This window comes from Ambystoma mexicanum, chromosome 7p (assembly GCF_040938575.1).
Source record: "Ambystoma mexicanum isolate Mex_15411 chromosome 7p, UKY_AmexF1_1, whole genome shotgun sequence".
Lineage (NCBI taxonomy): Eukaryota > Metazoa > Chordata > Amphibia > Caudata > Ambystomatidae > Ambystoma > Ambystoma mexicanum.
In genome coordinates this window covers 946,547,920-946,564,542 of record NC_090939.1, presented here as the reverse complement: position 1 = coordinate 946,564,542, position 16,623 = coordinate 946,547,920, and the positions used below count along the sequence as shown (strand labels likewise).

At 45.4% G+C, this 16,623-nt stretch overlaps 1 protein-coding gene across 1 annotated transcript in view; it reads right to left on the bottom strand.

Annotated features, from left to right (window-relative positions):
* The window catches only part of EIF2S3 (eukaryotic translation initiation factor 2 subunit gamma), a 339,722-nt gene that overhangs the window by 121,083 nt on the left and 202,016 nt on the right, over positions 1-16,623 (bottom strand). Inside the window, exon 8 of the mRNA XM_069637284.1 lies at positions 9,543-9,637. Within this exon, the coding sequence (XP_069493385.1) occupies positions 9,543-9,637 (95 nt within the window). The remainder of the gene's footprint in view (positions 1-9,542; positions 9,638-16,623) is intronic.

Genomic DNA, 16,623 nt, shown 5'->3' with positions numbered 1-16,623 from the left:
CAAGTTTCTCTCTTGCAGGTTGCACAGTGTAGAGTTGGTAAGGGCCATTGTTATGGCGATGGTTAGGAGAGTCCAGGCTAGGGACCCGTGCGTGTGTGAGAGCAGGTCTTAGTATTGCGCATGTTGTGAGAATGGCAGGATAACACCTGTATTTGGGAAATCCGGTAGGGACTGGGATGCAGATGTACTATCACTGAGGCACCTAGATTGGGCAAACCGGTTAGTGTCTAATGGGTAGGTGTGCTGCAGCAGGGGTTCTGAAAGTCCTAATCATGGCTAAAAATGCATACATATTGCAGCATAGCATCTAGTATTGACATAAGACATAAGGCACAACACAGTTTAAAGTGGTCTAAAGATACCAGGAGGCACAACGCAATTTAAAGTCGTCTGGTACGACCATAGGGCATAACACAATTTAAGGAGGTCTGTAGATGACCAGGAGGCACAACACACTTGAAGGTGGTCTGAGGCGGCTCCCTTTGAGGGCAGGCTAAGTGTAGTTATCGACGGCGGGCTGAGTTACTGTTGTAGTAAGTAGTATACCCACGAGTCTAGCAGGCGGTAGCAGTCTAAGTGCAATTGCTAGTGTGGCACTGCAAAATGCAGTAGTAAGAGCAGTCTAACAAAATGAATGATACTTTGAGTGTTGACCACAAGTTTGACCATTACTTAAGATATGGCATTGCAATTGGGCTAAAGTACTCGTAGTAGCACCTGGGTTTGAGACAGTCACATGAGGCCAGAGGGTATCGCACTAGAAGAATGGGATAACACAACAAGCATAAGGTACAAATGCGGGCAAACAGTGTCAATGCTCAGTAGGGCGAGGGGTGGTAGAGATCAGGATGTACACAATATTATTTAAGAGTGTGAGGATGCGCTAGGTAGACCCGGTAGAGCAGGAAGATGGTATGATTATATATATATATATATATTTTTTAAAACCCAGACATTTTTCTTTTGATTTTCTTTAGTTTTTGATCATAACTGATTCGGGATACTTATGGCATGGTCTGACGCCACCTCACCCTCCTGTAGGATCGCCAGGGCCTCTGCCCTCTTGTCGTCCGGGAGGAAGTCCAACAGGTGGGGGGGGGGCGATCTTGTACCACAATTCCCTGTATTAGCAGGCCACAATCACTAGGGCGTTGGCCGCTTTAATCGTCGTCGTCGCCGCCGACGAGATGACTAGTCGTCCCACGGCGTCCAGCTTCTTTCCCTCGCCGTCCGGTGGGGAAGTTGAGGATGAAGCCGATGCGCGCCCCCCCCCCCCCCGCTTTCTTCTTGGCCGCTGCTGAGATGACCGAATCCGGGGTCGGCTGCGCCCTAAGGCACAACGGGGAGGCATCGGGGGCCCGGTACTTCTTGTACCGGTCCCTCTTGGCAGGTGTCGTGGACGGGTTCTTGAGGAGGGCAAGTCCCTCGTCCCAGATGTCATCCAGCAACGGCACCGCGAGGACAGTCTTCCTCTTGGCCTCACGCCGTTGGTAGAGGAAACCTTCCTTCTCCTCAGGGCAGAGCTGAAAAAGCTTGGATGCCCTGGCAATCAAGGCGTGGAAGGAGCCAATCTCGTAGGGAGGGGACTCCCGAGGAATCGGAGATGGGAGGCCAGTCCCGTCGTCACCGCCGTCATCTGTCCCCATGTCATCCCTCAGGATCGGGGAAGGCGACAAAGGCTGAGAAGGCCGAGAGGGCCGAAGGGGCACTGGATGAATTCTCCTCCTCTTGTTCGGATGGCTTCCCGACGGACCTGTGTACAGATGGGTCGTCTGTCGGGGATAGGGGCAGTCTCGTCCTTATCACCGTGCATAAGGCTTGGATTGCCATCAAAATTGCCACTGAATTGTCCTGTTGCTCGGTTTGCGACGGACGTGCCGGGAGCAATGGTTGTTCCTCCACAGGACCCTAGTCGTTGTTGCCCTCCTTGATCTCGTCATCCCCCTCTTCAGGATCCCTCCCGTGGGGCTGGGCCTCTTCCAGATTCTCGGCCAGTTCCTACTCGGAGGTTGTGTCCATGTCGGTAACCGTCACCGCCCACCCCCCTCTTTTTCCACCGGGGTCTTCACGGGGGTCTTCTCGATGGGCTTAAAAGAGGATTCCCTCCGCAGAGGCAGGGAAACTCTGGCCCCGAGGTCGCCTCCACTGGGATAGCCTCCACAGGCTTCACCAGGGCCGCAGCGACTCCCTTGATAGAGGTCTTAGCCGGGTGGATCAAGGCCTTCGCCGCCTTGGGCGCGCTTGAGGCCTTCACCTTGGTGGGATGGTCACCGCCTCGCTCCCCCTCGCCTGGTTCCTTCGACATCAACCGGGGCCTCTCCAGAAGCTTAGCCGGGTTCTCAGATTTTCTCTTCCCCGAGCCAGAGCATTGGCTCGCGGTTGATGGTGTCAGTGAAGGTGCACCCTGCCTGGCAGCCGAGGAGCCCGACCATTAGGCGCTCCCGGTGCCCGCGGACTAGCTGTGCTTTGCCTTCTGTTGGGCCCCCAGTGTTTTGCCTTCTGTTAGGCCCCCCCATCGCCGGGGCGCCCTCACAGGACTTAGAAGACCACTCGGACTGCTCACCTGCTGGGCTCTTGCCTTCGAGCCAGTTGGAGAGGCGGGTCCGGCGATCCCTCATAGTCCGATCCGACATGTTCATGCAAAAGCCACGTGCATTTTGTCCTTGTGGAGGCAGTAAAGGCATTTCGAATGCTCGTCCTCCTTGAACACATTTTGTAGGTTGCATCCAGGGCAGATCCTGAACAGTTTGCCGGGCGTCGAGCTTCCCTTCTCCTGGGCCATGTTCTTCTTGTCCACGAGGTAGGCCTCAGAAACTTCTGGAATCCTCCAAGAAGCGTAACTCGACGAAAACTTCACCCTTGAGGGGCGTAGATAAATCTGAAACGGGTCCCCGTTGATCGGAAGTAGATGGTGGCGCTTGAGGCTCGATTAAACCGAAAAATGAGAAATCTCTGAAAAAAGCGCAAAATGCAGTAAAAGCTCGTGAGCTATAGCACGAGGACTCCCAGCACTTGAACGTGCGGTAAAAATCTGAGGATGGATGCCATTTTGAATGTGTCTTACTCTTGTGCTTTCATTATGGAATTTTAGACCACTCCATGAGGCATCATCTTTTCATGTGTGTCACACAGCACCCTCAGTGCGGTGACACAGGAGAAGCCTTTTGGGTGTCCCAAGGTTTAAATACCTTCTCTGGGATAAACTACTGTTTCCCAGAGAAAGTAAAGTGAAATTGACTTTACTAGTCTTTTTAAATTCCTAGACCTAGCACACCCCATCTTACAATAAGGAACTGGAGGGGTTACTCCGTATCCCCTAGGTCTAGAAACTCAAGAAGCAGTCAAATGTTACCCTTTCCTCTCGAAATGGCTGGTGGCAGTGGTTTAACAACAAACTACCATGATTTTTCCTGACCGCGAACACTGGTAGTGTTAAATCGGAGGAGCCATGTTTTTCAAGATCGAGTCTGAGACCCCTTTTTGAGACCTCCTGGCAATATTAACCCAACCTTTGGTATAAGTCTGTAGAACAAGCCTCGAGAAGTAGACTAATAAGGTGTTTAATGAAGAACATTTTAGGATGATAGATGGAATGTTGATCTTATGTGAAAGATAAAGTTTTTCAAAAGTTTGTATAAACTAAATGAAAATAAAAAAAAATAAGTCTGTACTACCCAGGTTGGCAGTGTGTTGAGCAGCCAGGCTTATCTCAAGAGGGGTCAATGTGAGCTGTAGGTGAGTAACACAGAGATTCACAATGACAAGTATTCAAATAAACTCTTACACTCAAGGTTTCTTGATAAAACAATTTATCAGTCAGTTAGAATAAGCCTTCAGAAGGGAGCAATATAAAAGCAACACACAAATACACTTCAAAACTACACACTCTTAGATTCTAAATCAGTAAAGACCCTTTTGGGATGGCCCACAGTCACAACCTACACCCTCACGTGACTTCAATAGCTATGGTGCTGGGGACATTAATATCTTACTGTTGCATTTAGAGTACTCTTAGGAATTGGTCAAAGGAAAAGGTCATTGGAACAAGCAAGAGATCCCATATTTCTGATGTTTGTTAATCTGCTTATAATCACATGCTGTGCTTATGGTCCAACATCCAGTGGTAACTGTTAGGCAGAATTGCATGCAGTTCCCTCTGGGAACACGACACACAATTAGGACTACAGGTGTAAGCAAAAACCAACCTTTGGTATAAGTCTGTACCACACACATTTTGGTAGCGAGCTGAACAGCCAGGCTTATCCCAAGAGGGAATGTGAGCAGTAGTTGAAGTATCACAATCGCAGTGGTTCAAGTAGACCCTTACACTCAGGGTTTCCTGGTAAAAAAAAAATACTCCTACGTTTATTTCCACTATCATTTAGAAAACATTCACTAGTAGAAATCAACTTAATATGAAACACCAATACACTACAGTAACAAATCCTAAGTTGTAGGGACAGTTTGTGCTCCCCTGAAAAAGGAGCCAAATGGCACTTCAATTACTTTCAAGGTAGTTCAGATGAAAAAGAATGATCTGCTGGGTCACAAGCTGATTAGGCCTGCAAGTTGGGAAAGTTTCACAAACTTTCACCGCGAGAGTTAGATCTCGACCGTATGGCCCAGTACCTTAAAGTGGAGCAAAAAGATGCAGCTTAAGATGTTGGTTCCTGTCAGGCCCTGCAGGTCTCGCTGTTCCTGACCCTCAGTCGTTGGGACAAGAGGGAGCACGTCGGGGACTCCTACACTGCACAAGATCGTAGTTGGAGAAAACAAAATGTAGTCACTTCGGTTCAAGTAGCTGTTACTTGAAGACATTAACTGGTTTCCCTCTCCTGGCTAAACCTGAACCAGCATTGCGAATGGTATCTAGGTGTCTTCTGAGCTGATTGGTACCACCAACTCAAAGGAAGAAGTCATCCTTGAAGGAGCGTCTCTTTCGAATAGCGTTCTGGCGATTCAGATTTGCAGCCGGGCTTCACCGGGCAAATAAACGGTCCAGTGGTTGCAGCAGCCGTCCTCTTACACCTAGTCTTCAGTTCTTTCGTTCCAGTGGTCGACTCTGCCTTCCAGTCATGCAGACTCGCCTTTTAAACAGTTTTCTCCCATTCATTCAGCCTAGCTCCCACTCACCCAGCAGTGTGGCTGTCCTTGCTGGACAGCCAGCCAATCATGCCAGAGTGCATTTGGGTCTCTTAGGAGACTAAGCACAGGGAGTTTCGGACACCACCCTCACTTCGTGCCCACCCTAGACACTCGGGCGCCAAGTGCAGACTTCAGCCCTGAAGCCCGCCAAAGGCTCACGAACAAAGGGACCAAACCTGGTTTGGCGTGCAGAGTTAAACACCAGAAGGACCGTTCCACAAAGAAACGGCGAAAAAAGATGACCAGAGTCTGTTTTTACAGAGGTCTTGGGCGCCATATTGATAAACATGGCAGCCCCGATTTTTAGCTACTGGTGTTCCCGGTCGGGAAAAATCATGGTAGTTCGTTAGAAAATCACTGCCACCAGCTACTTCAATAGGAATGTGTTGAATTTGACTGCTACATGAGTTTTTAGACACAGGGGATACTATATAACCCCACCAGCACTCCATTGTGAAAGTGTGTGCTGGGTCTATGAATTTGGAAAATACTAATATAGTAAATTTCACTTTACATTCTCTGGGAAACAGTAGTTTATCCCAGAGAAGGTATTTAAACCTTTGGGATGTCTAAAAAGACTTCCCTGTGCCACTGCACTAAGGGTTCTGTGTAACACACATGAAAAGATGCATAGGGAGTTCTTAAAACTCCAAAGTCAAAGAACACAAATGTAAAACACACATCAAAAATGCATGAAAGCATGGGAAAAAAGGCTCACAATCTTTCCAGGAAAAGTTTGAGAATTCTCACTAACAGTAAACAGAGTATTGCATCTTGCCTTTCGAGAATCGAAAGGGGACGTCTGGATACAAGTGTCTGTAACACTATCCCTAACGTGACGTGTAGTGTACCCAAAATCTCTCACATGCCAAGGTCCCTCCGATTGTTTTTTTCCACCCAGATTACTGGTTGCCCTCATGCAGAGCTCTAACATAGAGATAGCGTTATTGTCATATTTACCGACTTTGTCGTTATTCCCGTTAAGTCACTTCGACAGTTGAATCCTGTGAAACACCAAAGACTGCTGCATACTTTCGACGCCTGATTGATCCTAGCGGCGTTGCCGCCACGTGGCCGGGCCTTCTGGCCGGCCTACACAGTAGGGAAAGTAGGGTCGGGGTGGCCATATCCTTTACAAGTATGCCTTTCCTCTTTCACCCTCTCGACTCCTTGGGGGTTGTCATCGCTGTACCAGTCTTTCTCTATGGAAAAGATGCCATTTAGATTTTGTCCCTCGTGTAAGGCGAAGTATCCTTTGAAAGACTAGCACTCTCGGTGCAACAATTGTCTTCCCCTCGACCACAAAGAAGCAGGTTTGCGGCCTGTAGACTCCTGCGCCCTCCGCTTGAAGCGGTGGGCGGCCTACGGCATGCCGCAAGCCGAATGTTCCCCCCCCCCCCCCCCCGCTGCCGTAACCGCCGAAAGTGATGAAAGGGTTCAGGTGGGGACTAGCGATGAAGCGATTGACCAAATGGCTGACTGCTCATGGTCCGATGCACATCCCCGACCCCCACCATGAATGCCGCGAACCAACGCCCAGTGACATGGGTTCATGTTAGGCAAAGTTTGTATGCAGTACCCTTTGGGATGACTACACACAACTAAGACTACAGGTGTAGGCAAAACTAACCTTTGGTATGTCTGTAGTACACAGTTCTGGTAGCGTTGCTGAGCAGCCAGGCTTATCTCAAGAGGGGAATGTGAGCTGTAATGTTAGAGGTCTACAATCACAAGTATTCAAATAGACTTATACTCTAGGTTTCTTGGTAAAAGACTTAGTTTATTTCATAGTTAGTTATAAAACATTCACTAAAAAGAGGTACTTCACACTATCGGTGTCAGAGGCATTTAAACTACTATGAAGTAAGACAAAAAGGCATAGGTTAATAAAAAGAATAGTACAGTCGCTCTTAGACAGTGCAAATAGTTTGAGTTCACCAGAGGAGTCGATTCAATGCAATAGGTTAGGCCAAAGTCAATGGGCAAAAGTTTTGTTTAGGCAGTTATGGTAGTTAAACGGAAAAGTCTTTGCCACGGCTCTCAGAAGTAGTTTGTAAAAAGAATCATATATTGGGTAACAAATGGACTAGGCCTGCAAGTTGCCAAAGTTTCAAGCACTTTCGCAGTGAGAGGTACGTTCTCTTGGTCGGGTTTTCACAGTACCTTACAATTAAGAAAAAGATGCAGCTGAAGACTTCTGTTCCTGCAGATCTCGCTGTTCCTGAGCCTCAGTCGTGGGGACAAGATGGAGGACGTCGGGGGGACTCCTGCACTGGGACTGCTCAAAAAGCTGGCAAAGGCAATTCTTCAATTCTGGTAGCTATAGACAAGCTCACAAACTGGTGTCCCTCTCCCTGGTTATTCGGTTTCCTGCAGCACTCTGAGGAAAATACAACAAGCTCCGAGAATGGTATCCAGGTGGCTTAGTGTCAAGTTCATTGGTCCTACCAACTCAAGTCCTCCTCGAAGGGCTTCTCTGTTTAGATGAACTTGGCAATTTGGACCTGCAGCAGGGCTTCACCGGGCAGACCAACGGTCCGGGAGTTGCAGCACCCGTCCTCTTCCAGCTCGTCTTCAGTTCTTTCCTTCCAAGCCAAGAGACTTGCCTTTTATCCAGTTTCCTCCCATTCATTCCAGCCTAGCTGCCACTCAACCCAGCAGGGAGGCTGTCCTTGCTGGACAGTCAGCCAGCCAATCATGCCAGAGTGCAGAGACTAAGCACAGGGAGTTTTGGGCAACTCCCTCACTTCCTGCCCACCCCAGACACTCGGACGCCAGAGGTGGTCTTCAGTCCTGAAGCCCGCTAAAGGCATACGAACAAAGACTAAAGCTGGTTTGGAGCTCAGAGACAAACACTAGAAGGATTTTTACAAAATGAAACCGTGAAAAAAGAAGACCGGGACCTGTTTAAACAAAGGGGCTCAAGACGCCATCTTGAAAAACATGGCTCCCATGATTTTTAGCAACAGGTGTTCGCGGTTGGGAAATTTCATGGTAGTTGGTTGTAAAACCACTGCCACCAGCCTTTTCAATAGGAAAGGGTAGCATTTGACTGCTACATGAGTATCTAGACACAGGGAATGCTAGGTAACCCCTCCAACACTCTATAGTAAGATAGAGTGTGCTGAGTCTAGGAATTTAAAAAGACTAGTAAAGTCAATTTCTCTTTACTTATCTGGGAAAGAGTAGTTTATCCCAGAGAAGGTATTTAAACCTTGGGAAAGCCTGAAAAGGTTTCCCTGTGTCACTGCACGGAGGGTGCTGTGTAACACACATGAAAAGATGCTTTATGGAGCCATCTTAAAACTCCAAAGTCAAAGAACACAAATGTAAAACACACATCAAAATACGAGAGTGGGAAAAAAGGCTCACACCCATTCCAAGTAAAAATCAAGTCCTCAAAAATCCAGCAAAGTTACTGGGGGTCTCTAAGGTGAAGGGAATCGGCACATTTATGAGAATTTTCCCTAACACTCCTCACCAGTTGGACTGCACCAATTCTTACCTAGCAATTACTCCTCCTAAAATGAGGCTGGCTGCTCTGCCATTCTACCAACCTTGGGTAATACAGGCCTATATTAGAAGTTGGGGCCCTGAAATCAAGGAATATGTTTTGCAGAGTTCAACCATGACTGGACTTTAGAAGAACATATCCAACATGGGCAGCTGAGCGTTCTCACACTAAACCTTGACAGCTCTCCACTTTACCTTGATGGTGTTCTGGCTAAAATCAGTCTCCCCATTCACTAGGGTGGGCTCCTAAAATCTGCCCACAAGGTTGATTTTAGAAATCCATCGCAACAGTGAACTGCGAGCTGTACGAAACATGTTCAGTTGCACTGGATTAGAAAAGGGACTGGCGGCAGGGTCATTTATAAAATAGTGTTTGGTTGTGAAAACGCTATGGTCCCATCCCAAGGGATAGTAGTACAAATATGTTTCATTGGCTTGCTGGCTAAAATTGGAAACACACTAAACCTCATCTAACTGCAGGTTTGGGTCAACCGTAGCAAATGCACAACTAAAAGTCACTCCAAGAAAAATGGCAGGACCTCCACATCATCTGACAGACAGCAGAAGCTTGGGAATGTGGGTATATTTCAATTGATCTAAAAACTAGCAACAAACAAACAAAAAAGAAAGTGTTCCGATGACATACTTCAGATGTTATAAGCGAAACTTATAAAGTAATAAATACAATATTGTTTAATACATTTTCATCAACTCATGCTCTGAATTCATCACTTTCCCTTAGACAATAAGATTATGAATATTCAACGAAGGATAATTGATCAGAACATACCAGGAATTCAAATGAAAGGAATTGGCAATAATATTTGCAAACTCAAACAAAAAATAAAAAAAGTGATCTTTTAAAAGATGGACATTTACTGTACCTTTAATACACCTTTCAGAATACTGCCTCCTGCCACACCTCCCTTAAGGTCATCAACTTCACAGCCAGGCTTGTTGACGTCAAAGGATCTAATAACTAGAAAGAAAATTCTCTGTTACACCTAGTACAGACAATTATCACAAGCACTGTAGATCAGTACTTATATTATCACAAAACCGCTGCCCAATACAGAATCTTGGGCAGTTGATGCCAATTTACTTTACAAACCAGCTGCCTACAAAGCCTGCTATCATTCCCCGCCTCTGCTTCTGCCTCATCACAGAGCAGGAGACAAGCATAAATGAGCCAACCCATAAATAATCTTTTCCATTCCTCAGTTCCATTCACATGCTTAGCCACCTGAAAAATTGCTCCGACAAGAAGAAGTCTCCTCAGGCTGGTGACATCTAGTTTAGTTTTCATGGGTGCAGCCTCAGGACCTGGTATTTAGGGTGATTTCTTTGGGCAATTGTGCCACTGGACCACTTCCGATTCAGGGGCGTGATTAGCTCCCCAAATGTACATATAGCAATAGAATGAGTTGTTAAAACACTTTTAATGGCTAAATATCCACACTGCCAAATTAATGGCAGTTGCCCTGGGTATTTATGGGTGGCAATTGTAAGGAACATGAATCTAAAAGTTGGAACAACTTAAGAGTCTAGTGACGTAAGCAGTATTCGTACCAAACAAATGTGGGTGTTGCACTTTGATCTACTCCCATAGAGATTTACAGATCAAAATGCAGGTGCGTTTTGACCAAAATACATAACCACCCATAATTCCCACCTCTGTTGTTTCTCTCCCTTAGCCCCTGGTACGAGACAAAACCATCTACGTTAATCTACTCCTGAGACCATGTTTCCTGGAATAGTACCACATCTGCTTCCCCAAGTGGGGTCTGTTAGGGAGAATTCTCAAATGTGCCAAATCCCTTCACCTTAGAGACCCCCAGCAACTTCGCTGGATTTTGAGGACGATGTTTTTACCTGGAGAGAGTGAGCCCCCCCCCCCCCCCTCTTGTTCTGTATTTAATGTGTTTTACTATAGTGTTCTTTGATTATGGAGTTTTAGATAACTCCCTGGGCATCATTTTCATGTGTGCCACATAGAACCCTCAGTGCAGTGAAACAGGTGAAGCCTTTTAGGCTGTCCCAAGGTTTAAATACCTTCTCTGGGATAAACTACTGTTTCCCAGAGAAAGTTAAGTGAAATTGACTTTACTAGTCTTTAAATTCCTAGAGCCAGCACATCCCATCTTACAATAGAGTACTGGAGGGGTTACTCCGTATCCCGTGTGTCTAGAAACTCATGAAGCAGTCAAATGTTACCCTTTCCTCTTGAAATGGCTGGTGGCAGTGGTTTTACAACAAACTACCATGATTTTTCCTGACCGCGATAGCTAAAAATCACAGGAGCCATGTTTTTCAAGATGGCGTCTGAGCCAGCTATGTTTAAACAGGTCCTGGTCTTTTTTCGCCATTTCTTTCTGAAAAGGTCCTTCTAGAGTGTCTCTGCACGCCAAACCAGTTTTGGTCCCTTTGTTCCTACGCCTTTGGCGGGCTTCAGGACTGAAGACCCGCCTCTGGCGCCAGAGTGTCTGGGGTGGGCAGGAAGTGAAGGAGGTGCCCGAAACTCCCTGTGCTTAGTCTCCCAGGAGACCCAAATGCACTCTGGTGTGATTGGCTGGATAGCCACCCTGCTGGGTGAGTGGCAGCTATGCTGGAATGAAAGAACTGAATAAAAGGCTAGGCTTTTTGGCTTGAAAGGCAGAGTCGACCACTGGAAGAAGGAATCCGAAGAAAAACTTGAAGAGGACGCCTGCTGCAACTCCTGGACTGTTGATTTTCCCGGTGAAGCCCTGCTGCTGTGCTGAAACTCCAAATTCGTATTGACCGAGAAGCTCCTGCCAGGACAACTTCTCCCTTTGAGTTGGTGGGACCGAATAGCCAGGGAGAGGAACACCGGATCGTGTGCGTTGCTTTTGAGCTGGCCAAGAGCTCCAGGAAGATCCTCCGTACTCCCAGGAAGCAGGACTGACCAAGCCTGAGCCACAACAGAGTGCTGGACCCCCGAAGCAAGGAAAGCCCATCTCTACAGCCAGGAACCGCAGTGTTATTTGCAATAGACGCGAGAAGCTGAAACACTGACGTTCCACTTGTTTGTAGATTGCCGACTGCGGTCGGTGACTGTCCCATTGCAGTGCAGGAGTCCCCAGAGGTCCTCCCTCTTGTCCCCACGACTGATGCCCAGTAACACCAGAATCTGCATAGCTGCACAGGAACAGAAGCCATCTGCTGCACTTTTCTTCAACCTGAAAAGGTACTGTACAATCTAAGAGAACTTACCTCTTGTCGTGTAACCTCACTTGTCCTCGTTGGAGACTTGTCTTGGTTGCATCTGTAGAGTTGCTAACCGCTTCTCTATCTCACAAGCCTAAGCAGCCTGTGGCCCTACTTTGATTTCTTCTATTGTACAAAGACTTAACATTGTGCAAGACTTTCTACTTGCCTGCAAGAAGTGCTTCAGCTCACCTCGACTTTTGCTTACTTAACATTGGCTGGCCTGGCTCCCTGAATGACCCTTCTTTCCTCTGCTTATGTGTTGTGTTTTCCTTCCAGGAAGGGGTTAACTGACTTTGCCTTGGGGGCAGGGGTGGGGCTCTTTTGGAAGTACTTACCTGCTTAACAATAATTTTGTGAATACTTGTCTTATTCTGAAACCTCTTTTCTTTGACACTACTCTCAAGAATATTCCACATGCAACAGTGATATATTAATGTCCCCAGCATCCTAACTATTGAAGTCACCTGAGGGTGAAGGTAGCGTCTGTGGGCCATCCTAAAATGATACTTACTGATTTAGAAAACTAAGAGTATTTTGAAGGTATTTGTGTGTTGCTTTATATTGCCCCTTCTGAAGGCGGCTTACTCTAATTCGCTGTTAAATTAATAATTGTTTAATCAAGAAACCTTGTGTGTAAATTTATTTGAATACTGTCACTGAATCTCTGCAACTCTACTACAGCTCACATTGACCCCTCTTGAGATAAGTCTTGCCTAACACCCCCCCCCACTCCCTGGCTCATCACAGTGCCTTGAATGCATCTCGCCTTACTTTAAAGCACATGTGGGAGGGATGCTGCCCCCTTCCCAACACCGGTTGATGGTTTCCTTTGTTATGTAGACAGGACTTTGGGAGGGATTTTGCAGCAAGGATCAACGGGGGAAGGCTCCAGGCAAGAGTTTCTTCATGGCTGGATGGAGCTCTGATTTTGGTGCCCTTTTCAGGAGCCAAAATAAGACTAATTGGATTTGCGTCGATAATCTGGTGCAGCACTTCAAGGACTGGAATCACGTCTCTGGAGGCTCAGCAGGATGCCACCAAAGTTTCAGTTCGACTCAGAGGGGCCATGCATCACTCGAGGTCCAAGGGTATTGCAGCCCTCCAAGGTTGCTGCACTGCTAGGGAGAATTCTCAAAATGTGCCGATTCCTCTGTACCGTAGAGACCCCCAGCTCTTCTGCTGAACTTTGGGACTCTGTACTTTTTAATTCTGTTTTCTGTGTTTATTTCTTAAGGTTATGGAGTTTGAAAATAACTCCATAGGCATCATCTTTTCATGTGCGTTACACAGCACCCTCAATGCAGTGACACAGGGATGTCTTTAGACTTCCCAAACGTTTAAATACCTTCTCTGGGATAAAATACTGTTTCCCAGACAATGTAAAGTGAAATTGACTTTACTAGTCTTCCCACATTGATAGACCCAGCACACACCATTTTACAATGAAGTGCTGACCTAGCATACCCTGTGTCCAAATACTCGTGTAGCAGTCAAACGCTACCCTTTCCTATTGAAAAGGCTGGTGCCAGTGGTTTTACAATGAACTACTATTATTTTTCCTGACCGCGAACACCGGTAGCTAAAAATCAGGACCGCCATGTTTTTCAATATGGCGCCTAAGACCCCTCTGTAAAAACAGACTTTGGTCATCTTTTTTCGCCATTTCTTTATGGAAAGGTCCTTCTGGTGTTTAACTCTGCGTGCCAAACCAGATTTGGTCCCTTTGTCCGTGAGCCTTTGGCAGGCTGCAGGACTGAAGTCTGCCCATGGCGTCAGAGTGTCTGGGGTGGGCAGGAAGTGGGGGAGGTGCCCGGTCTCCTAGGAGACCCAAATGCACTCTGACGTGATTGGCTGGCTGACTATCCGGCAAGGACAGCCACCCTGCTGGGTGAGTGACAGTTAGGCTGGAAAAAATGCAAAATGAATGAATGGGAGAAAACTGTTTAAAAGGCGATTCTGCAGGACTTGAAGGCAGAGTCGACCACTGGAACGAAAGAACCGAAGACGATCTGAAAGAGGACGGCTGCTGCAACCACTGGATCGTTGGTTTGCCCAGTGAAGCCCTGCTGCAACCCCGAATTGCCAGATCTCCAATCGACAGAAGCTCCCCTTCAAGGACGGTTTCTTCCTTTTTATTATAAAAATGTTCTGTTTGATTGTACAAACTTTTCATTTATGATTCTCTCTCACTTTCATTTTATTTATACATTTCATTTATTTTAGTCTATTAAGTCTCTTTTGTAAACTCCATCCAGAATGTAATTACTGTAATGATGAGCCATTGGTCCTTTCCTTATAGCAAGTTTGTCCATCTTTCTTCTGTTGTCATCGATTTTTTCGAGATCCTAAAAAAATCTCTGAACAGTTCTATTTTTTCTTTTAACGCTGGACAGACCATGGTCAGGTGATAAGGTTTCTATTGCTTTCACTTCTTTGCAGAATCTACAATTCAGGGATACGATGGCTGTTTTATCCATCATCGCTAGATAGAATACTTTACCAACTCGAGACTATCGAAATCGTAAAAATAAGTCACGAATCGTTCTGTCCGGAAATTGAATTAGATAGTGGGGTAGTTCATTGAGAGCTCTTGCCTCGTTTTCACATTTAAGATAGCGTTTCTAACTTGTTTGGATCTCTAAGGTTTTTATCCAATCGTTGGATTTTAGTTTTCGTTTCGCCTGCTGAGGTCTTTTAATCAACATTTCGTCTGTTATTTCTTCTAGTTGCATTTTTGCAAGTCCATTTCGAAAGAGCTGAAGTTTGCAGGGCTTGTTTTTTCTTTTAGTATTTCCAATGACAGAATCTTGTCATCCGAAATTATTTTTCTATAAAGATCCATCTGCTTCCATGAAACTATGGATTGGATGGACTGTAGTCCCAATTCGAATCGAATTCTTCATATTGGGAATGATTGTGGGAGAGCTAGCGCCTTCCGCCAATATAGCCCTTCTAGATAAGACCAATTAATAACCTGCTGATTGACTAAGGTTTCGCTGGCGTAGGTTATTATTGGAATTACCTTTTGCTTGTATAACAGGGTTGTTGCCTATGCTGAATATGTTACGTATTTCAGGTGAAAAAACCTCCCTTGTCTTGTCAAGGATCTTGCCTTTCCCGCAATGTGATCGTTCCATTCTTTTTCATTTTTTGAGGGATTAATCAAAGCACCCAAGTATTTTATTGTCTTTGTTGTAGAGATTTCTTGTTTTTCTAGCAGAATTTATGTGGGATGTTGGATTTTCCGGTTCTGCGTAAAAAGTTTAACCTTTGTTTTGGCCGTGTTAATTTGCAGATCGTTTTCTAACATGTACACTTGTGCTTTGTCCAGAGTTTCTTGTAAGCCTTTCATAGTTTAATCAAGTATGATGATATCGTCAGCATAGATCAATGTTTGAATTGCTTCACTGTTAATCTTAGGTGGATTTGCTTTAGGATTTTGTATTTGTTCCTTGAAATTGTTGCTATACAAGTTATAAACAAGCGGCTAGAGGACATCCTTGTTTCAACCCATTCCAAGTCGGAATGGGTTCCGTGAACATACCATCGTTTGTTAACCGTACTCGAACAGATGTATTTGAATATAGTCGTTTTATTGGATTTACGATGCAAGAAGGGCAACCCCATGATGTTAATTTTGCCCAAAGTTTATGCCTGTTTACGGAGTCGCATGCCATTTTCAGGTCTATGAATAGGGCATAGACTTGTTGGTTTCTTGTAATTGCTTCTGCTTTTACCATATTCAATAGCAATAGGTTTACGTTAGTTCCAATCTTGGTAACAAAGCCTGTTTGTATTTTAGCTTGTTTTTCATTATTTGCTGCCCAGTTAAGTTGTTTTTGAAGATAACTTGCAAGAAGTTTTCCCAGCGGGTCTAAGAGGGTTATTGGTCTATAATTACCCGGATTCTTTCGATCTCCTGCCTTGTAGATCGAAATCAGAATAGCAACTGTCCAGGTTTAAGGGATCACCTTTCTTTTTTCTATGAGTTGAAGCAGATGAGAAAGGAATTTTGCCCATTCTTCCGGGGCTGCTTTAAGAATTGCATTTGACAGACCATCCGGGCCTGGTGCTCGGGATGGATTTAGGGCTTTGATTGTGGTTGTTATGGCGTCTACATCCCAATTAAGGTTCCAAGTACACATGTCGTTGTCTCTGTCTTTTGTCAGGTTCGGCGTTTTGATGTTCTACACTTTTAAGAAATGCTTAACCCATATGTGAGACTCCACTTCTTGAATCATAGTTTGTTGTTTTGAAGCATCATTGACCATAAGAATCTCGTGTTTTTCCTTTGTAAGGCCCCCAAAATTATTTCAGCATCGTTTTGTTTCATCGTCTTATTTGCCTTTAGAAAGTTAGAATATTTGTTTTTCTATTTTTATTTGGTTTTCAAAATCAGGTTCTTTCTTTTTTTCAATTGCTGTAGTCTCTTTTGATGTTCTTGTTTCTGTTTGATTTCTAAATTGTATTGTTGGCCATGAGGAAGCTTAGCGTTAATCTTGGATCTTGATTGAGGATGTTTGTATTTTTCAAATCCATCCATAGTTCAACTTTGCATGGTCTTTCAGGGGGGCTTCTTTAAAGGTACAAAGTATTTCAGGGACTTGATGTCTTCAAATTCGTAGCTTATTCAGCCCATTAGACACTTCAAGTTTTGGTAAGTTTATTTGAGGAGTGTTAATTTTTTGGGCGATCCAGGAGATTGAATTTTGGTAATGGTCGCTTGCACAGTGCGGT